The sequence below is a fragment of the Xenopus tropicalis genome, chromosome 3 (assembly GCF_000004195.4).
Source record: "Xenopus tropicalis strain Nigerian chromosome 3, UCB_Xtro_10.0, whole genome shotgun sequence".
NCBI lineage: Eukaryota > Metazoa > Chordata > Amphibia > Anura > Pipidae > Xenopus > Xenopus tropicalis.
The window spans coordinates 106718227-106743938 of NC_030679.2; the positions used below are offsets into that span (position 1 = coordinate 106718227).

A 25712-nucleotide genomic window follows, 5' to 3' on the forward strand; every position below is an offset into this window, starting at 1 on the left:
CCTTTTGGGTAGGAAAGACTGTTCATGTTAAAAGTAAGTATCCCTAGAGCATGCCTATTATATTTAGGCTCCTCTAATAGAGTAGATTTTACATTTTTAAGGGGAACAGAAAAAAATGGTGTAAAATCAGGGAAATGCATTACGCATTATACGTCATATTTGTGGAATCCCTGCAATATCTGGGTTACCAATTTGCAGCAAAAGAGTCCTGCACCAGGCACTTTTATTTTAAAGTGTAACAGGTGTGCCCCACTACCTATGCCAGAAAGCAAGCAGGGATTATTTAAAAAGTTGTTCATCTGATAATCCCACTTTAGCTGCTTTTTAGCTTTAAGATAAACAATTTCAGTGGGCAAAAGAACAGATGTTTGTGGCACATCTAATGATAATATTGCTATAAGATGTGACTTTTAGTAAGATTTGCAGACATGACACATACAGTATAACCCAATACTTCCCAGGACTATTGTTATAAGGGGTCAATTTAACAATCCCCTGTAATCAAGTGTTAGAGCACTATGGGCCCTTACATATGAGTGTTTCATCCTCCATTCTCCTGTGGTGGATTTCTTTTGTGTTCCACCGCAGGGAAGCACAGCTTTTTCTTCCCTATTGGAGAGTACTCATTCAGGGACATGCAAGAGCTGAACGCAGTTGAAACACATTTAGATCTATTGCAGGAGGATGCAGGGATGTGTAAGAACAATAGTTCATCACTAGTGAGCCTAGAAGGAAAGGAATGCCAAAGTTACCTGTGGGTCCGGATGCCTGCTAATAAGGATAGTCACAGGACCAGGTGGGCAGTGGCTTAAAAGTGCATATACCTCATTTAGAGACTTATTACCGACAACACTCTCATTAATCTCTACAATCTCATCACCAGCCCTAGGGAGGGAACAGAAACAGCGTTAATAATGGGAAATAAGCTTGGCAATCAAACAATATATTATCTCCTCAGCAACCAGGGGATTGGAGTATAAAATATTATTGGAGTTAGACTGGAGTACATTAGATGCACAATGTGAATACAGCACTTTTGTACACTTTGGACTGACTTTCCAGAAAGCTCATTTAGTAAATCTGGAACAAAAAATTTCTTCATGCAAATCTGGAATGCAACTTGATGGAGATGGAGTTATACTGGATAAACCGCTTTACTCAACTTTTCGATAAAAAGGGAGGGGGGACTAAGGTACATCAGACCTCTTGGTCCGGGCCCCCCTGCTGCCCAGGCCCCCCGCGACCGTGGAGCCTGCTGTATATATAGTTAAATCACTGCATTCAACACAACTGTTGGAAGGGAACACTGCATGCTGTATCTTTATCCTACAAGATAAGAACTGATGGTGTCTGACAGACTTTTTTTCTCATTGAAATACACTGACTTTTGGATGTAGATGCATAAACAAAACACACCATCCTTTAGGTCAGATTCAATTCAGTGAGAAAAAGGTTTTTTTAAGTTAAAACTCATGGACAAGATTCCATTTGAGATGCAATTCAGAAAAACTTATTTCACTGTTTATCATGTGCGAACTCTTTGGAAGTCTATGGGAAAAAAGATGGAACTGAATTAGGAAAAAGTTTTTTTCTCCTTGGATTGAATCTCGTCCATGAGTTTTCATGTGATAAACCATGAGATAACTTTTTCTCATTGAATTGAATCTGGCCCTAATCCAACTTTACATTGCAAACTTTACAATCTGACACACAAAATCTGATCAAATTCTCCCGTGGAGTTCAGCCCTTAGTAAAACATTTTCAAAAATTCTAAATGCTTATAAGCAAGGAAATGGAGGAAGGAAAACACTGAGTCAAATTGAAAAAAATAGCGTGGCCTGAAATAACAGCAAGCAGAATGGGAACTTAAACTAACTGAGGAAGACACATCTTTGAGAAATGAGTTTTTATAAATATCTATACATTTTTTGTTTACTTAAATAAGATTGTACATAGATATATATTATATTTGTAGAATGAATAAGTGAAAATATACCTTATTTGTACATAAGGCTTTTTTATTATTTTATATCATTTAATGGCATAGCTCTCTACAGTATAATTTTTATTTATGAGAGAGAGAGATGCCATACTGGTTTCAATAATACATAAGTAGTTAGTGTACTATTCAAAGTTCCTTAGTTGGTTAGGGGGAAAATAAAAATGATCGATATGAAAAATATCAAGTGAAGGTCAGAAGCTATGTAAGGGGGACACACATGAAAGAGCAATAAGGGGACAATATTGTGCAAGTCAGCCCTGTCCTTATTTTCTGCTGAACATCAGTCAGCGTATACAGGGCTCCTTTGCATCCAGCGCCCCACAGTGCTCCCTAACTTGAGCGTATATAGTAATGAAGGGAGGCTTTTCCCCCCAAAACATTAATGCCTTTCACTTTCTGTGTTAAACACCCTAAGAATTTACAGTTTGTGCGTGAGACTCCTGTTTCCAACAAATTCCATATAGTAATGCCACATAAGGCATTTAGGGAGTTCATGCACCATGTTATTCATGTTTACACTGCAGGCTGCAGCCAGGCCAACAATCTGGGGAATAAATCAAATGCACATTGGCACAATTAATTACTGATTTCTGATGTGGTCTGACTGGAGTTCTGTGAGTTAGATATATTATATATATATATATATATATATATATTATATATATATATTATATATATTGTATATATAATTTGGCTGATACAGTCGATTTGGATGATAATGGAACTTCCTGCTACCTGGTTGAAACTAACTCTCTCTGCCAAAGACTATGCAACTCATCCTACTTAGTCAGCATATTGGTATGACCTAAAAGCAAAGATTTGATTGGTTTCTTTTGGTAAGTGCAGTTATGCAATTAAGCACTTGTACTTCAGGCCACAATTGTGCATTCTGATAGCAGGTAACATGGAGGATAAGGGATTCTTTAGAATGTATTAAATAACAAAAAGCCTAGTTCTAAGGCAAGAGAAAGAGTGCAGATCACTAATACAGCTGCTAGTGTGTCAAAACGAAGAGTTACATTCTGCGATATGTTTTCCATTCTATATATAGTTTAAGGCATGCAGATTATACCTAAGTCTTCCATCCATATGCGCCACAGAGCCGGGAGAGAGTAAATGAATGAATATGCTGAAAATGCCCCCACAGTTTGGAACACTGCACAGTCCTATCCCCAAACCAACACCTGACTCTAAAAAGAAAGATGCATGTTAAGTCACTGTAATGCAAGTCACAATGTTATTCAAATGCATAAAAAATGTAAAGGACATGATTTTTTTTGACCATTAGGACGATTTGACATACAGATGCAGCCAGCAAGTTTTCACACATTTTCTCATTATGTCTAGACACCATATTTTCAGTGTTAAATCCTGCCTCTAGATGGTGCTAGAGTGCAAAGACTTGCCAACAAAACACAATAGAAAATTCCATAGACAATGCGCCACCTGGTGGCAAATTTTGGTATTGTTTTTTTTCCCTGTGTTAACTAGAAGAGATAAAATGAACAAGAAACTTGACTGCATCACTACATAGCTGTACACTGATTTGTCACTGGTCAGACATAAGAAATGTATCTGCAGGAGATGTGCAGGGGGGCAGGGCGATCCAGGGCAGGGGATGTGCCTTGAGTGCGCATCACGTTTGGCCCGGCCCTGACCCTATGTAAGTTAGGCTTTTTTTTTTTATAATCAAAGAGTGGTAAATTGGACAAGTGTTTCTAGTGGTGTCTATAGGCTTTGTTTAACCCTTTGTATTCCTCGCCTTCACTTTGATTGGTTTTCGTCCCTGTTCTTGTCAGCTTCCTCCTAACTTCTTACTTCCCAGTCCAGAAGGTTTTACAACCCACACACCATTGAAATAAAAATATTTGCCAAACATTAGGGGTACTATTATCTCAGCACCAAGAAGGCAAGCATAGCCATTTCTCAGGAAGTACAATGGGTACCCAGTAAGAGCCTATATGAAATGAACCCTAGTTCTCTGCACACAAGACCCACCAACCTGAATGCCAGCATCTTCAACTTGAGTTATCAGGATATTTTAGTGCTTCATCTACGATTTTAAAGAGACCCAAATAGACACTGAAATAGCTCTTGGTCCATGATTTTGTAGTAAAATAACTTGTTTTCTGTTTCTAACATAATGTATTGTATTAAAATTGTTTAGATTGCAACTAATTCTTTGAAGATTTAAAAATAATTCTGTGCTGTTATACCTGAAACTACTGTTACTTTATTCTAAAGAAAGACTGTGTTTAAGTTGTTGTTATACCTGCTGAAGATAAAGCTTATTTGAGTGTGATCCAGAAATAAATGGATATTTATTCTACTGCTTTGGTGTGGCCTTAGTGCATGGGTGATTCCTTATCCCCTGAACTTTACAGTGGGCACAGGTAAAAGAAAAACAAGCTGAAGTTTAAGTGCCACTCTTGCAACTATGCCCCTCTAGGATACCTATATTAGTATATAAAATAAGTGCAGAAAAGGAATATATTCTCTTACAGTAGGTAAGTGGTGGTAAAAAGGATTACAGAAACAGCCCTAAATACCCAGCCCAGTACCTTTGTGCATTGTCACTTCCATCAGCACTCTGTCATTGGGATTGTGGGAGTTCAGTAAGAATGTGTGGCTTTCTGACTGTAAGGGGCTGGGCTCTCTTGCTACACAACAACTGGAGCTTTTGGAGCGAAACATCTGGGAGGCAAAGTAACCAGGCTTTTCCTCTAGCGTGCCAAGTCCTGTGCGAACTGTCAAAGTGAGCACCCCTTTCTTCACTTGCTGACAAAAACAAAGATATAAATAATGGAGTTTATTTTCAGCTTGAAGGCAAAGCAAGAGGCCACAGTATATTGGGGGAGGGGCGTATATACACAACACAACATTCATAAGTTGTTAATAAGAAACTGGAGCAGCGCTCCAAACCAAAAGTGCAAGACAACAGAAGGGTGCCCCTCAGTAGGTTTGGACTGCAGGTATTGCTGCTGTTATGAGGAGAGTTGAGAAACTCACTTAGGTGGCAGCACCTCTGAAGTTGCAAGGGGCGCCAAAATCCACTCCTGGTAACTTCATGAGCCAAAAATCCAACTTTTAAATCGGTATCTCAGCTCTTCTAGTGCAGAGAGTGCTATTGCTCAAGATTCTTACCTCATAGCATCTTTTATAGTAATTAAAGGTGCAATACTTTTGTTTATACTTTTAAGTGTATAGCCTATTCTTTAATTAAAAAAAATCCATATTTATTTGCTTATTAAAGGGGCAGTTCACTTTGTACTTAAGTCTTAGGATGGAATAGACAGTGGTATTCTAAAGGTGGCCATACACAGGTAGATTTAAGCTGCCACTTCAGGTCTGGCCAAATGTCGAACAGGCAGGCTTGCTTTTTCTTTTGGATCAAGGACCAATCTCACTGATGCAGTCTTTGCTTCAACTTTTCGTATCTCAAGGTGGGTATATTGGGGAAAAGATTTGCTTGTTTGGCAATCTCAACAACCAAGCAAATCCTACCATGTATGGCCACCTTAAGACAAATTACATTTTTTGATATATAACTTTATTCCCACATCTCTCCAGAAACCAATTTAAATAACCTTTATATCTTTAATCTTTATAAGGGTGCAAGGATCCAACTTACTGTAGCAAGAACCAGGCAGTGGGTTGCATTTCAGACTTGCAAATGAATAGGAAAGAGTCTGACTGATAAGTAATTACCATTAATTTGCTAAAGCATTTCTGCAGCTAAAACTCAAATACTCTGCCTTTAGTGAGTTATAAAAGTTATACATTACAGACTGACAAATAATAGAAATAAATAACTGATGGATTGAACAGTTGCAACCACACAGAGCATACCTTAAACTTTTGAAGAGCATCATTATGTGTTAGCCCATACATGGACTCCCCATTGAGTTCCAGAATTTCATCCCCTGTAATGAAGCATTTGGAAACTGAATTACATGAAAATTAATTTGCTGAAAGTTCATAGTTCATCTCCCAGCAGCCTATTTATGCACGTAGGCTATTATGTGACACTCAAATTTCTATGAACAGAATAGGCACACACTTGTGCATCTAATACAAATAGTAGTCATATTAAGCTACGGAAACCCACACATACCCAGGCAAATTGATTTACCAAGTATTTGAATCCTTGGCACCTTCCTATTATTATAAGGGCTCATCCACAGCATGTTTCATGATATCGTAGTATGAGGTCTAAAAACCAAATATCTTGGTGTAGGTAAGCAGCAAACTACTTCACTGGAAACCTTGCTTTTTACAACACAAAACTGCAAGTCACTATTTGGTGGAAACACCTGATTTTGACAGTGCTTGACTGCTTGAAACATTCTATGGCTGAACCCTTATAGCAAAAATGCTGAGGAGTTGGTGACAAAAAGATACAACCAGTTCAAGTTGAGTTCAAAGGGCTTCTTTTATCAACACTGGGCAAATTTGCACTTGGGCAGTAATCCATAGCAACCATTCAGAGATTAGCATGTTTTGCCCAACCGAAGACAGAACAATTAAAACAAAAATGTGATTGTTTGCTATAGGTTAATGCCCAGATGCATATTTGCCAAGTGTTGATAAATGATTATGAAACATGTCTGTTGAACCTTGATCTAATATGTCACGTTATTATCATTACCACATATTTATAAAGCACCAACATATTCCACAACATTGTACAATAGATCCACCCTGTCTTTTCATTGCACAGATTTTTGGAAAATCATGTCATATCATTGCTCATATGGAAGCATAATAAGCAGTTTGGCCAAAGCTGCATTTAGTTACAGAATTAGAAGTTACTGATGCTCACAGAAAATTCTTTCTAAAGGCCCCCTGGCTTTGGGGAACATGATCAGTTTTGCACACATATATAGAAAGTGTGCATTGGTATAGGGTTACTATAAACGCAATTAAGACACCCATCAGCCACTGCCCAGCTGCTTTCTCTACAGCTCTGGCTGCACAGTTCATTATCTGGGTGCCATGTTGTTACAGACAGTTGGAACCCTTGCAGCGACTCCATTGGAAATATGTTCTTAGGGAACAATTACCTTCTTGTAATCTGCCATCAGCCGCTGCTGCTCCTTCTGGAAAAATTGTCTTGACATAGATGCCAACTGGTCCATAAATACTGTCCTTTCCTCCAACAATACTAAATCCCAAACCCTAAGAGGGGGACAATGACAACATTTTTACCACAAGCAAATTATAATAGCTGTTTATTTTTAAAACATCTTCCATTCTGTGGCTTCTATTTCTTAGCAGGTAGTAATTAGTCTTTAAGTTACACTGATTGTATGACTTCATTTATGGCTTTGTTTTCTCACTTTCATTATTTTGTCTTCGTAAATCACTTCCATGTGTTATCACTGGATAGAGCACCCACACTCATTTAAAATGATTAAGTTACTGACAAGCCAGCTCCCAGTCAGCACATTTCCTCTCAAGCCTCAATGATAAAGCCAAACATATAAAAAAATAGAGGTGGGAAAGAGAGAAGGAAGCAGAGAAGAGAGGACAACTGTTTGCTATAGTAATAAAAGTTTCCTGTATCCAACATGAAGTACCATAATAACACCATGTGCAAATATAGCAGATGCCTCTCCTGTCTTGGTGTGCACATCATAACTAATGAATCAATCAATATCTATATAAAAATTCTGTCATTATGATCATAAACTAATGGATGAATGATGAATGTTCTTGCTCATTTCTTGCTCGAATTACACAGATGCATTATTATTATCTACTATCTAATCTATTATCTAATATGCCATTAGCTGATTTTACTTGGTGAGTATGGGTAAATACACTGGTGTTTTTAGCAACAGCGTTAGTAAATAAGGCCCAAAATATAAATTGTCACATATCACTCACAATCAATTGTCCATGAGTATGGAACACATTTCATTTATAATCACTCTATTGATTGTATAAAATAAAGAGATGCTGTCCTTTGACAAAAAGACCAACAAAATGATGATGCTAATGCTGAATTATACATGATATTTACCCAGGGGCTGCTGGGTGTATGAATTCACACCCCCAAAGTTTTTTCCTTCTGGATAAGTCAAACCATGGCTGTACTGCATTTTCTATTCCTACTTTCGCTTTATTAGTAACACTTGTCTGAATCATTATTAAACTGGCTATGAAGAGTGCACTATTAAAATCTGGCATGCGTTTGTCAGGGACAAGCTTCCGCCATAAGAGAGGTACATTGTTTAAATAGTGTTAATGTGCAGCAGTAGAAAAGACAAAACATGCTCGGTGCCAGGACCTCCAGATAACCTAAACAGGACCAACGTTTATTTAAAATGGACTCAGTCCAAAATATCTTGCTGCTTTCAGTAGGTTCCAGGGATGATTCAGTCTCTCTCTGTACTCAGCGCTCAGACCAGGTATGTGGGGGGAAGTAGAATTCTGTATTAGCGTAGGCTAGTATTACACTTACCCACATTACAGCTCAGTTATATGTATACGTGTAATTGCCTAAACAGTGAAATAATTGCCTCTGAACTAAAAGGCACATGATCACATTTCAGTAGTGAGAGGTTTGTAGTATATTGGTATGCAGGCCACACATTCTGAGGGAGTGATTAGATGCTTGCCTTCTTTTGTAAGTAGAAGTCTTCTTTCAGCATCATTAGAGATGTGCCTCAGCCTCTGCTGCTAGGTGTCCCCCTTCTACTTACAAATGCTGAAGTAAGGAGCAAGAAGGGCCCTATTCTTATTGTATACATTCTAGTCTTACAGCACCCATTCCTCTCTGACTATACCTATATCTGGACCAATTCTGTACAGAAGCAAGCAGTTTGGTCAAGTGCTCTTTTCCTCTTTTGCGAAATATTTGCAGCCTTTGTTTTTTTTTTTGAGCAATAATTATTTAATGGGTGTTTGGTGCAAACTCATTTATGATGCTGTTGACAATGTAGGTCATTTTATATATATACTGTAGTAAAAAACAATGCTAAAATATCTACCTTGCCCTGTCCTTTCATTAAGATGATGTTCGAAATCATAGATGCTTGAGGGCTTCTTGTGCTTATTAGCTGTGCTGTACTGAGAGATCTTGATGGTCGGGAAACACTCTGCAAGGTAATATTGACATGGCTTAATGCATCAGATCACACAGCATTACGAAGTGATAATGGCACAGGTATGGGATCTCTTATCCACAATGATCAGGACCTGGAGTTTTCTGGTTTATGAGCTTTTTTGTAATTTGGATCACCATACTTCAAGGGTAGTAAAAAAATAATTTAAACATTGAATAATTATCGAGGAAGCAGACCTTGTGGTCACAGCGGGGCCCGGTGACAGGGGTGACGGACTGCAGGGTCTGCTTCCTCTATAGCTGCTCTCATCACCAAAGTTATACGCGCCCGCTGCTTACCTGCCTGACTGATATCTGGACAGTAATCATACAGAAATCAGGAAGGTTTAAAATAATTGCAGCATCCTGGATAGTTCTGAATCGGCCCCTATTATGAGCTGATCATTGACCCAGGGGCCAAATAATTAGATCAGCCCAATTTGACCCACAACCTGGGTAGCCAAACCAGCCACAGATCAGTTTGTTTGGTGAACTTTTAAAACTTCAGCATGCATGTAAGAGAGGGCAGGGAGGGGGAGGCAGCTAGGTACCTCTGCACGCCAGGCACCTCCAAAGATTGTTTTTGTAGGGGGGCCCGATGCGTTCACTGCTGCCCAATTGGATTGTTTTGCCTCCAATAAGGATTAATTATATCTTACTTGTAAAAGAAACGGTTTCATTATTACAACAAAAAGGAAAATATTTAAAAAGAATGTTAATTATTCGATTAAAATGAAGTCTATAGGCAATGGCCTTCCCATAATTTGGAGCTTTCTGGATATCAGGTTTCTGGATAACAGATTCTATGCCTGTTTTGAGTGTGGACATTGTTACAGTAAAAGCTCTTATCGCACACCTTAAACATGCTTACTAGCACTGCATAATTTTCTGGCATGTTAGTGGTTTAAATTTAAGAAAATGATCTGAAATTTGTTCACTATTTTTGTTTGCTTTATCTCAGCCAAGATTTCTTTACCTTCCAATTCCATTGAATAAATTCATACTGTAAAGCAAAAGGCAGCTGTGTTGGCATGCATCATGTGAGTGTATAGTGCTGGTCTAGATCATATATCTATCACTTCAGTACATTCTGTCTAACCCAATTGCAGTTGTATTTCTGTGCTTTGGTTGTGGGCTGAACTGTTGAAATGATGGTACTGAAACATGCAGCTCATGTTATCAGAGCACATGGAGATCCTCAGGCTGCAGATGTTATTTGGCTGTGCCATTAGCTGGCAAGGCAAGCAGTGAATGGGGCAATAAAGCCAAGGGTGAGCGCCACAATTCATAATGGTATCCACTTTTCCTGGAACCATATACTGGCCTGACTCTGTTATAGTTCATCCCTATTAATAACAATGGCATTAGCTAGCATTTCTTTATACGCCAGTATGGAATAATATTATCTTTGTGTGTGTGTGCAGAGAGCAGTGTTCAAGTAAAATGTGCTGCTTTACTTAAACTTAATCAACCTAAAACCTGGAAAGAGGGTGATGACTAAAGTCCAGGGGCATTGGAAGTAGGAGGAGATAGGCAGTGGCATACATATAAAGTAAATGGGGATTAATTGCCTACAGAACGCTGGGAGATACATAGCTTCTCATAGCAGATACAAGGTATATGATTTTGCTGAGTATCCATTCCACTCGATGGAAGAATTTTGTCAGTCCTATGTTCGAGTCCTATAGTATGGTGGGCTAACTGTGGCCCAAAGAAACCTGCGATGATAGCTAATTTTAAAAGCCTAACTTTGCTAAATTTCCTGGTGCATGTGGACAACCAGCATATAGCTAACAATTGTCAACCTGTAACCTTAAAATACTTATAAACAACTACACTTATAATGGGGCATATTTATTACAGTGTGTAAGCCAAAATCACCGTGATGATGGCCATAGCAACCAATCAGCAGTAAGAACTGAATGGTCATTTACAATTTAGAAAACAAAAGCAAAGATCTGGTTGCTAAGGGCACCAGTGATGTTGGCTTACACATTATAATAAACGTGCCCCTTTTTTATAGTAACAGTGCTTGGTGATGCAGTATTAGAATAACTGGAGTGTTGTAGTTTGGGAACCCACAATGAAAAATTATTCTTTTCTCCTTTTTGTGTTGCAGTTTAAACTAATTCTCTGTCTTTCAGAGTTTAGTAGCGGGTCTCTTCCATGCAAAAACTGATCACATCGACCCTCTAGTGAGTTTGAAAGGCAGATCTGGGGGACTCCGCAGAACACTAGTTATTTGGTAAAGTTTTCAGAGTATGAAGTCCTCAATCATCTGTCTACAATTATATACATCTGTTTTTCATATTAACAATATTCCTCACGAGACAAAATGGGATCAGTCTCTAAATCTAAGGTCATATAAATCAGCCACTAAATCTAAGGTCATAAAAATGTTTATAGTTTAATGACATACATTCTTTAATGAAGGTAAACATGATAATTCCTGCCCCGTCTATTTATATACTAGTGCATATGAGATGAAATCATACCTGCACTCCACCTGATAAGCAGTCTAGCTGTTGAGACATGGATTTCCTGTTGCTGTAGAGGTTTGCTGAGTGTCTCTCTCTGCAGTGTGTTGGTCTCTTGGTTAGTGGAGGATCAATGTCACCAATCCAGTAAGGATTGACACCTAGAACAAGCAGTTCATTACAAAAAACATGTAGACCTTTATGAATGGAAAAACAGTCATTGTGTTATTCTGATCTCTAAGAATACTGCTTAGACAGCAACAGTCAATGCTGTATTTCAAAAATAGTCTATAGCTGGTTATAGTACTAAAAACTAGAGGATAATAAAAGTCTTACGTTTACCCACTGCCACAATGGGGAAATGTAATAAAATAAGTCTTATGTTTGCCCACTGTTATTGGTTAGTAACCAAGTATCAAATGTAAGAGCATGTATTACATTATATTCTTGAGTCTTTAACATCCCAGTACCTACTAAAGGTCTCACCATCTATGTATTCTAAATCATGCTGTTGGTGCCAAGTCTAGCTCCATTCCAGAGATGAAACATGGTCTAATATCAATCCTAGTCTCGTACTGTGATTGGTCATATATGAACATTTAACCACTAACCAACTATCACAGTGGATACCCATGCAGACACATTGGGAAGGAACCACATGCATGGCCTAATAGGATTTTAGAGTCTTCCCAGTCTATACAAGTGGGCCTCAATCAGATAGAAATTGGAAATGAATATAATATGGCTGCTTGTCTCTAGGGTGAAAACTGTTGTAAAGAACATATGACCATCACATGTAGTAGTTCAAAATGGAACGTGGGATCCACATGAGGAAGCAGAATCACCCTTGATTGCTTGTGCTATCCACCTTTTTTAATAAATGCAACTTTTGCCTGCAACTTGCGTGCCTCTTCAAGTTATTAAGATATGTTGCAATGTAGGTGCGGAGCAAGCATTGTATTGCAATGGATTAGTGTGCTGGAGAACTCTTATTTCGCATTGTGCTGCCTTTGTCTCACATTCTGCAGTCTATAGGTGTTTTGGAGCCAGATATACAAGATGCCTCATCCAAGGGCTTTCTCCAGCACACAAACCTTACAATTGATATTGCACCAAGAGGAGATATAGATTGTAAGCTCTACGAGGCAGGGACCTCCTTCCTCTTGTGTCCTCGACTCTTAACTTATTGCTGCTGTATTTATCTGTATTTATTGTTATACTTTGTATTTATCTATTATCTTATTAACACCCTGTTTGTATTAATGTATTCTACTGTACAGCGCTGCGTACATAAGTAGCGCTTTATAAATAAAGATATACATACATACATACATATTTATGCACCCCTGCTTCTTGCCTCTGTCCAGAACAGCGCCAGACAATTCATCATTAAGCAGCCACTTGCTGTCTAAGTGACCCAACAAACAACTAAGCCCTTCACACACAGGCTATTATAAGGAGTACATACTTGTTGAATTGCTTCTTGTCCTGGTACATCTAGCCTTCATTTTCAGAGGACAAGGATTTTCGAGTCCAGTTTGATATTCAAGAAAGTAATTTGCTTCCTGCAAAACAAATGACAACAAACATTTATATTTTTTTGGTTTCATATTTTTTTAAGCCATTAAAAGTCAATAACAAGAAAAAAATGATTTTTGTTGGTGCAGAAGTGCAAGGGTTAAGATTAAATCAGTCTAGATCAGTTTTATAGACAAAAGTCTTTGAATCTCAACAAGATTTTTCGGAGAGGTGCAGTGTGCCAAATGTGGTAAAGACTTGGCAGGCTATAAGAACCGCATTTGAGCTCTGCAAAGCATTTATTCTGCATGGTTTTAACCCCAAAAGCATTACTAATATAATCATAGGGGGGACTTTGGTTTAAGAAATTAATAGCTAAGAAATAATGAATCTGGATAACTAGCAAACAATACATGCTCTCTTTATTTACTGTGCACATTTACTGGTACATTTAAGTATTAAATGGGGGGTAGGGTTAAAGTGAAATGAGCCGCACTCACAGCTCTTATGCAAACAAAGGATGTTTATTCAAATGTGTGACATATATATATATATAACAGTAGCTTAGATGCCAGCTGCCCTCCTAATAGGGTTGTTCGCCATTTAATTAACTTTGACCATGACATAGACATTGCAGATTATTAAAATAAAACATCACATGAATAAAATGGCTCGGGAAATCCAAACTTGAAATGTATTTGTTTAAACAAAATGTTAATCTTTTAAAACTGTGAAAACTATTTGAAATGTGAATACTTAGCAGTAGGGAACATATTTGAATCCTCTGTTATCTTCATCTCCTGTCTCTGTTCCCCAGGCAGGATTATTAGTGAGCATCTTTACTGCAAACATTGGAATTGCCCTTCCATGTAAGGTAAGAGTCACTTGACAAATAGCAAGGAGGCCTTCTAAAGAATGAAAGCACTGTGGGTAATGTGACATCATGTTTAGTATTTTCAAGTGATCACTAGATAAAGAACAATTGCTCGAAACATGTTGTGAATAAACCTTGCAGCACAGTATCTGCAGTTTTTGAGCCTGTTTTCCCAACCTTTTTTGTTTTCATAAGTATCAGCTTCTTCAGTGGGACAGAAGCAGTAACATACAGCTGGCCCATACATGTCTTTATTGTTTTGTTTGTCTGCACCATGAATCGTATGATCCCATTGGGTGGTCCTTAGTACCTAAAATGGCAATTTTCCCAATGGCACAAACTACTACAAAAATAATTTTTTTAGAAAATGGTTTATTTAGATGCAGCAGGGTTTTACATATGAGCTGTTATATGTGATTTTTATATATTGTTTTGGGGTATAGGGTTTCTTGCTTTAACTGAAAGAATGTAGGTTAGATTGCTCCTAAACACCACAACTTAAGGTAACTCTCCCGTGACTTTCCTGACACACTGCTAAACAGTGTTGCACATCATATATTAAGATGTACGTTAGTTTAAAAATATCATGAGCCTGTGCAGAAGCCCTGCTGATAGTAAACAGGTGGTGGCCTAAAGGCATACTATTCACTGCAGAATTGTTTATTAGCTCCACTATGGAGCAACAAAACACCTGTAATTGCTTCTCGTTAAGTTAAATGTCAATTGCTGGAACCTGAGCAGTGCACTCAAGGAACAAAGTGGCCATGGTCACCCAGTGCGTAAAACTGAAATAATATTTAAAAAAAAAGGATTATGGTAACCCTTTATGATAAATAACAACCAATGAGGTTGAAATAAACAAACCTTTCCTTCTTCAACATCACTAAGCAGCAAGTTTGCTCTACTGAACTTCTCCAATTAGAGCAAAACAATGAGGCCTTGGGGCAGGCCATTTAGAAAACGATTTTTCATTCTTTCCAAGTAATACATCCAGAGCCGCTGCGTCAGCACACAGGTGTAGCCTGCATATGGTCCCACAGAGTTCATGGGCAAAGCTTCAGCACAAGGTTCATAATAAATATTCTTGCAACGATCACTTCCAATGTAAATAAATATGCTGGCATATGTTAGCCTTTGAAATGAAGTCCAGCGTGACACATCCTGTGCTTATTTCAGGAAAGCTAGCGTGTGCGTGTACTACCTACATCTGCTATTCACTCTCTGCATCCAGCATGCCTCCAGTATGCATGTGCTTTTCCCTTTATAGGTTTCTTAATTGGTATTGCCTATGCATATTTTAATAATAAATCACTTTCCATTTCCATAGTACGGACTAACGAGTATCACAGAGAAGCATGACAATGTACAGAGATAACAAATAAATGCAGAATTGAGAACTGTATCTAGTATCTTGGGAGTAACAGAGATGCTATTTACTTTATTCATATTATCTACCATCTTTTACTGGTGTTACTGTATATTTCACCATATGAAACACAGAGCAGGAATCCCCCACACCACCGCAAAGTGTGACTTTCCTTGCACACACATTTACAACATAGGTTGCTGCAGCCATTAAGCAACGAGACCGAAACCCTAAAAATAAATATGGGTAGAAATGCTGTATTATTATTACTGAACTTGTTGCACCATCATAAAGTTTCAGAATCTCTAAACCAGTAATGATCTAGGACTTCAAAGTTGTGCACAAAGGGTCACCATCTTGGTTTTTGTTAGGAGTGTCAGTGACCCTGCACATGCTCAATCGGCCCTGGTCAACTGCTGAGAAGATAAGCTTAGGGATTGTTTTAAATCATCAAGTATTGTGACTTTTATATTCCATATATTGTATGTATTATAATTTAAATATACAATATATGATAAGTTAGTCCCTAAACTCAGTAACTGAAAGCAGCTCGGAGCATGTGCAGTGAATCAGCAGAAAAGAAGATGGGGTCTACTGGGGGGCATCTTTGGGGGCACAGGTCTTCCCTGCTAAAGGTCTGTGGTTGCCTTGGGCTGGTACAGAATCTCAAAGCATAAGCAGCATTTCTACCATACTTTTTTGTTATGCCTTAGTTCTCATTTACGAGGTTTCAGCTCTGGAAATAAACGTTAAACCTACTGCAGGCACTGGGGGTTGATATAACAGATATAGCAAACAGTGGGGGTTTTATGCTGCAGGGGGAGTGAATGGAATGGGTATCTACAGGATTATGGGTTCATTTCCATGTAAAAGATTGATTAATAGGGACACCCTTTGGGTAAAAGAGTGGAAATTAAACTTTGGGGGTTTATCCTGCTGTAGGATAGCACAGGGCTGCCATTGGTCTGTATAATGGGGGACACCTACAGAAATGTGAATGATTATTCTGCAGCATGGGACTTATTAGGAATGTGGGGTTACTTAGTGGCAGGCAGTCTACACAGACTGTAAACTGTGGGATTGTTGGCAGCTACGTCATCATTACATACCTGATGGCAAAGTAATGCTGGGCATGAAGCCATCGCATAATTACATACATTACATGGAGCATAAATCTGACATTAGTATATGCATGCACACAGAGAAAAGCTATTGTAAAGTTTACTCCAGTAACTGTAATTACTACAACTAGAGCTAAAAGGCACGTGTAATGCAGCACAACACCTACAGGAATAACACAAATGTTCTTATTTTGTCATTTTTGCAAATGACCCATTGATGAAAACTGTGGGACTGAGTTATCAAGTGTTGAACTGAAGAGTTTCCAGCAGCTTAATATTTTCCCTGATTATCAAAACTTTTCTTACTGTCAGAAACGTTTTCCATGAATTGGTACATTTATCATAGCTAATCCCTGTGCCAGCTCTGCAGTGTGTGTTAGGCTGCTGTGAGCAGTCTGGTGCCATTCTGCTCTGTTAGCGTCTGTTTGCTGTGGGGCCCAGTATATTTCAGTTACAATGAGGCAGCCAAGGTTGATTTATAGGTTCTGTGCTGCTTAGCAGCTTTCCTAATCCTAGTTCCCTGATCCATAGGGATCTCATGCAGAGAGGAAGCAGCATTTATTCTCACATTTATTAATTCCTATGGAATTCAATAGAATTATCATTATTTTGTTTATTATTAGCAATTAAATTGCTTCCTACAACCCGGCAAAATTTACTGCCACTTACAGGTGCCAGGGAATAGAGAGCCAGTATTATCAAGCACGCAGGGCTGCAGACAGTACAATCCTTCCATAGGTTGGAGAATTGCATATATTTCCACTATAAAAGGATCTCGCCTACACCAGCACAGCATCTCTATCTCCTTTTAAATTGTGACTGTAAGTGCCCCTGAGCTGGTATACCTTGAGGACATTTTTGAAGAATAAGAACCTTGTGGCCATTCATTTCTAGTATTCCCGATACATTAATGTCAGTATCACTTTAAGGGTGAAGTCACATGGAGCTGCTAGAGAATTGCCTCTGCTAAAACACACCTAGAGACAATTATCAGTAAATGATCTACATTGTCTACTTCAGTAGCCATGAAAAGTAGCTGCTACTAGTAGCTCTATGTGTCTTCACCATAAATATGCACAAAGGAAACAGTTTTGCCCAAAAGAAAACATGTTCACATAGCATATATGTTCAACCTTTAATATTCTCTCAAAACAGTTTAGCAAGTTTGCTTTCATTTGCTTCTAATCAGTGTATTATAGAGTATAGGGCCTTAATATATGGCTATGTGGCATTTGGTCTTTTGTCCATCCATGCTTTATGGGACCTGAAATCACTTGTTTCTATTCTCCAATAAAAGGCCCCTTATACCCTTGTTTTTATACTCTTTATATGTTTTTCCAATGTGTATTTTTATTTTAAACCCTACAGTTGGGTAATTATTGGCTGAGCACATAGGTTTAGACTTGCCTGAGCAGCTACTGTCCCTTTTGGTGACTGCTCACCACCTTTCTTATTGCAAATTATGGCCCTTAAGCCCTTATTACTGCAACAGTACTAGCAGAAGTCAAAAATAGAGTGTAAACTAATGATCACAGGGGGTGCACCCAGCAGAACAGGGCTGTATATGTGTTTATTGGGATGAAAACCACAGGCTGCACAGAGGGGTATCATGTGCTTCATCATCAGCTGAAATACCCCTGAGGAGAAACCTTACATGTGCTATAGGTGTAGAGGTCATTAAACCTGAAATACAAGTTTATACAAAGTGAAAATATTCTTTGTAATGAACACAGAATTATGTTTAAATGTTCCCAAACCTTAACATCAATGAAACTGTTGTATATAACTTATTACTTATTATATAACATTATTTTCAGAGATGGTCCCTACAGCCCCTCAACAGGTTCAGTGGCTGGAACCTAATAAGGAAAGCACGTGCTAACTGATACCACACAAAGATGGCAACATTTCTCATGTGACAAAAGAGAGTGTCAGTGATAGGTCCGTGTAGCCTCTGTATACCTTCCCATTCTGGTTAACCAGACAGGATAACTATTATCCAATGGGATAGCAAGATGGTCTGTCTAAACTGCCTAGAAGAGACATAGAGACATAGTTAGCAAAATTGCCTCACTACATCTCTCTATGGAGAGCATAAGATATACAAAATCTCTTTCAAGGGTAATATAAGACACTATAAAATGCATGAGATTGAGACATTTTGTCTCAATGTCAAAAACTGTAACATTATTGAACTTATGATAGGATGTGTTGTGTATAAAAATATGTGTGGGGACTTGTTTTGCCAAGGCCCCTTATTGGTTTAAATCAATACTGGCTCACTCATTGTAGCTAAAAGATACTGGGCCCCACAGCAAAATCTGTTTGGAACTCAAAACCATGAGGAAGATGATGTGTTTTGCATGTATATACTGAAACAGTGCATCAGTCAGGATTCCCACCTCTATGCTTTGGTATCCCCAGGAACTTGTGTTTGTGTACAGCTTTAAAAGGGAACAGCATCATTGGCGCACAACTGTTGCCAGCATTGGGCACAGGCAGGGCCTCTCACTCTAGGAACAATAATGGGGGTGTCTTTTCTTGGCTCTCATAGAGGCACTCGCTTTGTAATTTCCAATACATCTTTGAACTGCAATATAAGGCATTTTTTAAAAATTCCTTTCTTGTTTTTTTATCTGACAAAGTACATTTTATTTCACCAATAACTGTAATCTCTATGCCATGCCAAAGCCTGTGCGAATGTAAAAGTGTTACCTACCACAAGAGAGGGTTTGCTTGGCGTTGGATCAGCTGATGCCGCTTTGGACACAATGATTTTTCTGATCATAGGGTCAGGGATCATGCTGCCAATTTGTGAAGTATCAGCTGTCAGTGAGTCAGAATCCCGTACCAGGGAATGCGGCGTGTCTGTAATCTCAGTGTATTTTTCTTCCAGGCTTGACCCATCATCACTGTTTTTGGCATTGCAGAGAATCAGAGATTTTGACAGAGAGCGAAAGTTCTTGATTTTCTTATTTTTCTTGCCGGTGCTGTTCTGCCTGTGCATCTTCAGCGAGGAGGTAAAAATGCTTCCTCTCTCATAGTCATACTTATTCGGCATGTCCGACTTTATGTTTTCAGCAGAGTAGTACAATTGCTGGAAGTGGAATAAAGACTGTTAGAATGAGCTGGTTGTTGTGCCTGGTGCTTTCAAGTTGAGCCTGGCTAAGTCTCAGAGCCAGGGAAAGCACATGTTATCGCATGACTAAGGCACCGACGAGGCCTACACAGTTTCCTTTTACCTAATTGCAACCAGAGCACTTTGGACACAGAGCAGCACTAATTCCCTGTTTTTTCCAAAATGGTAGTTTTCCGGTTTCATGCCCGCTGTCTGCTTCTTGACAGCTGTACAGCACATTTAGACCAAAAGACAAACAACATTTTGTTATTCATCACGGTGGATTTAAATGTGTTCATTTAGCTCAGACAGCACACACATATATAGAAACACCTTATAGAAGAGACCCTTATGGTTACAAGAATGCCCATAGGAAAGGTTCACTCATGTGTGGGACAGCTTGACCAGCAGAACCAACCTTATGGATAGAGAGTAGGCACTCAATGAGTCTTCTAAGCAGGCTTGTAAAAAACAAGTAGAAATGTATTTATGTACAAGCAGCAGTAGCCTATTCAGGGTCGGACTTGAGGGTGAAGGGTTCAATGGGGCCCACACCCATAGCCCGCCCATATGGCCCACGCCCATAGCCTCACCTCGAGCGGTCGAGCAGGGGGAGCGCCGCAAGGGTCGGCCCAGTCCGACCCTGAGCCTATTACACTTTTTGTGGTATACAAACACTTAGGCTCATAGGCTAATGATACATTCTCAACACAAGATATTCTATGTATTGATTTTTAACATGAAGAGTTGGATAAATTCATTTTTTTACGGGATACTTTTTTCTGTAGTTGTACCTTGGGGGTCACTGACCTCGGCGGGCTACAATTTTATAGTTATTGTTACTTTTTAGTACTTATCTTTCTATTTAGGCCTTCCTTTATTCATATTCATGTCTCTATTTCAAACCAGTGCCTGGTTGTTAGGGTATATTGGACCCTAGTAACCAGAAAGCTGTCCAAATTCGAAACTGATAAGCTGCTAAACAAAAAGCGAAATAATTAAAAAAATGCAAATAATAAAAACATTAGACCAATTGCAAATTTTCTCCGAATGGAACTCCCATCCCTACATTATACTTAAAGTTAATTTAAAGGTGAACAACCCCTTTAAAGAGGTGTGCAGTGCACCAATCATAATCCAAGTTAGTGCAGCAAATTACAGGTACAAAAATTTGCTGCACTAACTTGGTGCACACCCCTTTAAAGGACATGTAAACCTCCCACAAAAAAATGTAATCTCTGAACAGGGTCTTTGAAATGATCAAACACCTGCCACTCCAGTTGTTCAAAGGCTAATAGTAAGGCTACCACATCCCCTTACCTACTCAGGATTCATTCTCCTCCTCTAACCCACTTGGCCTCTTCCCTTGGGAACTTTAGCTACTGGGCATTCTCAGTTCCAACCTAAGGCGTTGAATCTTCTCAGCACAAACTACTAAACACACCCCCTCCATTCTACCCACCAATGAAGAGATGGCATTGCCCGTTCCCTTAGAAACTCTGCTCTAGCTCTGATGATGTGCCAGAGGAAAAATGGCCCTGGGTAAAATTTGTTTTAGAAAAATGTGATGGTGCTGGAGAATGGAGGGGATATACTGTATGCAGTACAAATTATTCCATGTAGGTGGGGGAGACGTGCCCAGTCTATATACATGGAGGGAAAATGTGGGGTTTACATGTTCTTTAAATTAGGGGTGGACCGAATCCACTGAATACTGATCCAAATCCTAATTTGCACAAGGAAGGGTCAAAGAGAACCACACACAGTAAAAATGTCAGCTTCTGTGTTTATGTGACAAAAAGTCACATGGTTTTAAGGATTCAGATGCAGACCATCAGGAGTGTGAATTCGTCCAAATCCGAATCCTGCTGAAAAAGGCACAATCCTGAATCAAATTCCGGACTCAGTGCCTTAAATATCTTGCCTGCTCAATATCCGTACGGTTTGTACTGCTTCTTTTGGACCTTTTTGCAGTTGCAACCACTATCATTCTCATCTATGGTAATGGGAGAAAACTGGGAATACTCCTATATGTAATAAATGCAAGTTGCTAGGCTGTACAGATTGCCGTGATTGCATTTAAAAAAGACCCAGTGAGTGGTGCGTCGCTAGCTGGATTTTCCAGAAGTGACACTGATTTTCCAGAAGTTCTATGGATGAGATTTCACATCACTAGGCGGCAGATTTATTAAAAATCAAGATTGTTTAAAATAAAAACACAAGCATAGTTACTCCCTTGAACACACTCCTACAAATATAATACATTGGTACATTGGAACCAGGAAATTGTCTCCATTCCAATATGCTTTGTGAAACATTTTGTATTTTAACACTGTACAAAAATAAAACTCTGTACAAAAATATTTTATTTCAGGAGCCTTTTTGATTCCCATAGAAAGAAGACCATACTAGTTGTTGTGGTGGAGCAGCTAAATTGGTGGAGACAATCTGTGCTTAGTGATTGGTCAATGTTTAGGGACCATTTTGATTCCTATAGTAAGGTCAGGCTATACTCTGATGTGGTGTAAAAGGTATTGCCAAGCATTAAAGGTATTTATAGGTCAAAGAGAATCTTGGGAGATTCCCTGAAAGAGCAAGCACAATGCAAAAGGTAGGTGCTTTGTAAAGAACTCCATGACCCAGGCACCCGCTGATACTAAGGGCTTGGAGGGTTTACAGTAATCACTGCCAACATAGAACAGCACAGTCCTGGGAGACAAACAGTAATCAATATTTTAAAGCCTGCCACATTGCTGTCTTCTTTACATTCATTTTACAAAAATGTTTCCTCCCTGTGGTACATGATCCCCTGCGTATCCTTTATTCCTTCCAACCTGCATTTCCATTACAAATAATGGCAAACTCCAAGACTTGATGAATCAGGTTTGTTTTCAGCTGGAAACTATTAATTGTTTTACAAGGTGAGTTACTTTAGTATGCATATAAATATGGGGAAAACAGGCTCTTAAAAGCACATATATTCAGCAATGTTATGACTTGCTAATGGCATGCATTTTTAGTCACTGTTAATTATCTGGTCATTAAAACCATCAGATGCTGAAGTATATCAACCATAAACACAATCAAGAACATCTGTCCTTTTCCCCACTATTTACTTCTCCGCTGTATGACCCTGATATAAAATGGGGCCTATTACAGTAACATGCCCTGTCACTATATTTACCCCTAGCACCTTTATACTGGTTATCTGCTTGATGCACTCACCTGTTATGGTACCGTTGTACTGCTGCCGGGTATTTGTGTCAAAGCACTGACTGTAGCTTGTCCATCTCAGCTTCATACCCTACCCAAAAGGAAACCATAAATATAATTGCATTTCTGTGGCTATTCATGGAGCAATTTAGGCTTTATATGCAAGGTTTTATAGGATTTTTTGCCTGTCCGTGCTCAGTGAGTGACCTGAACAAATATGATCTTTCTATGGTGATCGGTTATTTGGGCATTCTGTCAAGTCTGAAAATGTTGGTGATGTTAGTTTTTAAACCATATTCAAATTTGGCAGTATCCTTTCAGTTCAGTTATGAACATAGAATAATTGATACACTGATACATATAGTATAAAGTGATATCTTTTTAAATACTTTGCCTTAGCCACAATTGTGCAACCAGCTGGACTTTTTATTGTACTTCCTATACCACCTGAAAATTGGTGCATGCCGACATCTAATGATATGTGGGCCAGGAAAAACTCAACCCCAATGAATGGAAAATGAAAGTAATTGCCCACCTTGGGACAGGCAATATATGATTGACAGTTCAGATTTATAAAAGGTATGGATGTTTTAATAAAAAAGGAATTTGGTTTCCATGATTAATTTTCAAAGGACCTTTATTTTACAGCTTTTTATGTGTGGGTGACAGGTCCCATTTAAAGTAGTGTTTTCCAAAGAGTGGGGCTGAGGCCCACAGTGGCTGGAGGGCCTGATATTGACAGGTTTATAGGGAATGGCTCTTTTCTTTGCAAAATATATCTGAAACAGGCCGGAGGTAGGGGTAGGCAGAGGTGGCATCAACGATGCGGTGCTAGGTACCTCCAACCCTACTCTGTAATCTCTTGCCCTCTGCTGCCTTAACACCCTGTACCCTCCTCCAGGAATGGCATCACACATACACACGGGAGTGGAGGGGGCTGGAAGGAGGTGAGGTACCCGGCCGGGTTGCTTAGCCCACCCCTGACCCAAAAAGCCTGCAGATCAGTTAGGTTAAGATTAAATGTCATATTCTGTCCTAGATAACCTAGCAATGATTTTTGATTTGTTAAAACAGGAGTATTTTCTTATGTATGTAACCTTGTTATGAAATAATGTAGAGCCCAGACCAAATTGTAAACTTCAAAGGGGGACTTGAACAAAAAAGTCTGAAAACTTGTTTCTTAGCGAAGGGTTTCCCAGAGTAGCTAGCTGGTTAAGCAATACATAAGGCTGTAATTTCTGAGACAAGAGTGGGTTTCAGGCCTGAGGTTGGAACGGAACATGATTCACAAGTTCCACACTATAAACTTGTCCTTGGCATTGACCGCTGAAGTAGAAGCCATACAGTGTCAGAAATCCCCAGCAGTGCTGCTGCCACTGAGCTTATGCTTAGATTCCTTTGCCTTAGGGCAAACATCTCTGTGCGCTATGTTATAGTCATAATAATGTTATTTAAGCATGATTTATGCCAGGTTTGGTAATATGCACATTGATTATTAATAAAAAAAGAGAGACTTGCACATTAGTTATTAGCAAAAAGGGAAACTAAGTTCTTTGTGACTTTAACGAGAGTGTTGGTGTAACCAAGGGTACAGCAGCCATAACTTCATGCAGACCACAATATTTACTTATTAGAAACAGCCATATAATGAATCTCACGTTCTACTTTACCCCTTAGCTGGAGAAAACATTTGTATAATGAAATTAACCTCTGCCTTTTAGCAGAAAAACAACTTATATAACACGAACATTGTAATAAGTAGATATTGTTTTACAGAACAACTATCATAGAGGCTCAGTTCTATCATTAACTGCAATAATTTATTTGTTGAAGGAATTATAGGGTTAGCATATTCTGGACCAGTGCACAAGTCATACCTGCCTATATGTAATGAGTTAATTAGTAAATGAGGCTTACTCTTGGTTACATGATTTTATCTCATATAAAAACAACTTTTAAATAGCTCATTGGGTTTATCTGAAGGACTTGTAGCCTCATTAGTGTTCTGTTACTGTTCCTGCTTCTGCAGACGCTGCTGCAAGAAAATAATATCTTATATTTCTCTGATTGCTGTCTGTGTTTTGTATTAATTTACTCAGAGTAACTTCAAAGTGGTAACTCAGGACATTCCAGGCTACACCCTAATCCACTCCAGCAGCATACACTTATGCCCAGCAATGTCCCTGAATCACCCCACCCACTTTCCTTTTTGTCAAACTCTATTTGAGCATTGACTGTGGGTATGTGCTAACAACTAATATCTCTCATGTTTAGCTAGCTACTAGGATGCAACTTATTTTGTGTTCATGTTTTCTTACAAACTGTGCACTATAAGCTATGCACTAATCAGTTTCAGAAGTGTTCCACACTTAAATGATATGCCTGCCAGCATGCCCACTAGTGTGTTGATTTTTAAATGGGGACTATATGTGAATAGCCATATCGACTATAGAGAGCCTCTAAGATACAACTTTGGTCTCCCATACCATTTGCTGTACAGCAGAACATCTGACTTTTAAATTAACTTTTTCAGAAGTCAAATGGCCGGTATAAATGTGTCAGGGTCGTCATTGCTCTATAATTACATTAAATTCACATTCTGACATCATCCATACAAATAGACGTCTATGTTTTGTATTTCTGCTTGGATACTATTCCATCTTATTCAATAAAAGATGACGCTAATTGGTCACAGCCTTTTTGCTTGGTGATATATTGTACACATCTGCTCTCCCTTGGAGTATACTGTTACCTTGTCACATTTTTCAGGGCATTTATGAAATTAATGTAATATTGGTTAGATTAACACTCAATGATTATAAACTTATGGTGATGCACTTCCCTTAGGAGAAAGCAGAAAGATTTGGAAATGTCTTATTAGGTGGTAAAAAAACAAAACTGTTGGTGACATTTTT

The 25712-nt window shown here is 38.7% G+C and overlaps 1 protein-coding gene across 2 annotated transcripts in view; it reads right to left on the reverse strand.

The window, feature by feature from the left end:
- The window catches only part of il16 (interleukin 16), a 55728-nt gene that overhangs the window by 22211 nt on the left and 7805 nt on the right, over positions 1-25712 (reverse strand). Inside the window, exons 2-11 of one of the 2 annotated variants that reach the window (XM_018092450.2) lie at positions 22810-22888; positions 19186-19563; positions 13056-13152; positions 11606-11748; positions 8998-9105; positions 7066-7180; positions 5852-5925; positions 4564-4780; positions 3075-3192; positions 753-885 (exon numbers count right to left, since the gene is read on the reverse strand). In XM_018092450.2, coding sequence (XP_017947939.2) covers positions 753-885; positions 3075-3192; positions 4564-4780; positions 5852-5925; positions 7066-7180; positions 8998-9105; positions 11606-11748; positions 13056-13152; positions 19186-19527 — 1347 coding nt within the window. In that variant the 5' untranslated portion in view covers positions 19528-19563; positions 22810-22888. The remainder of the gene's footprint in view (positions 1-752; positions 886-3074; positions 3193-4563; positions 4781-5851; positions 5926-7065; positions 7181-8997; positions 9106-11605; positions 11749-13055; positions 13153-19185; positions 19564-22809; positions 22889-25712) is intronic. The other variant, XM_018092449.2, reaches the window with a different exon arrangement.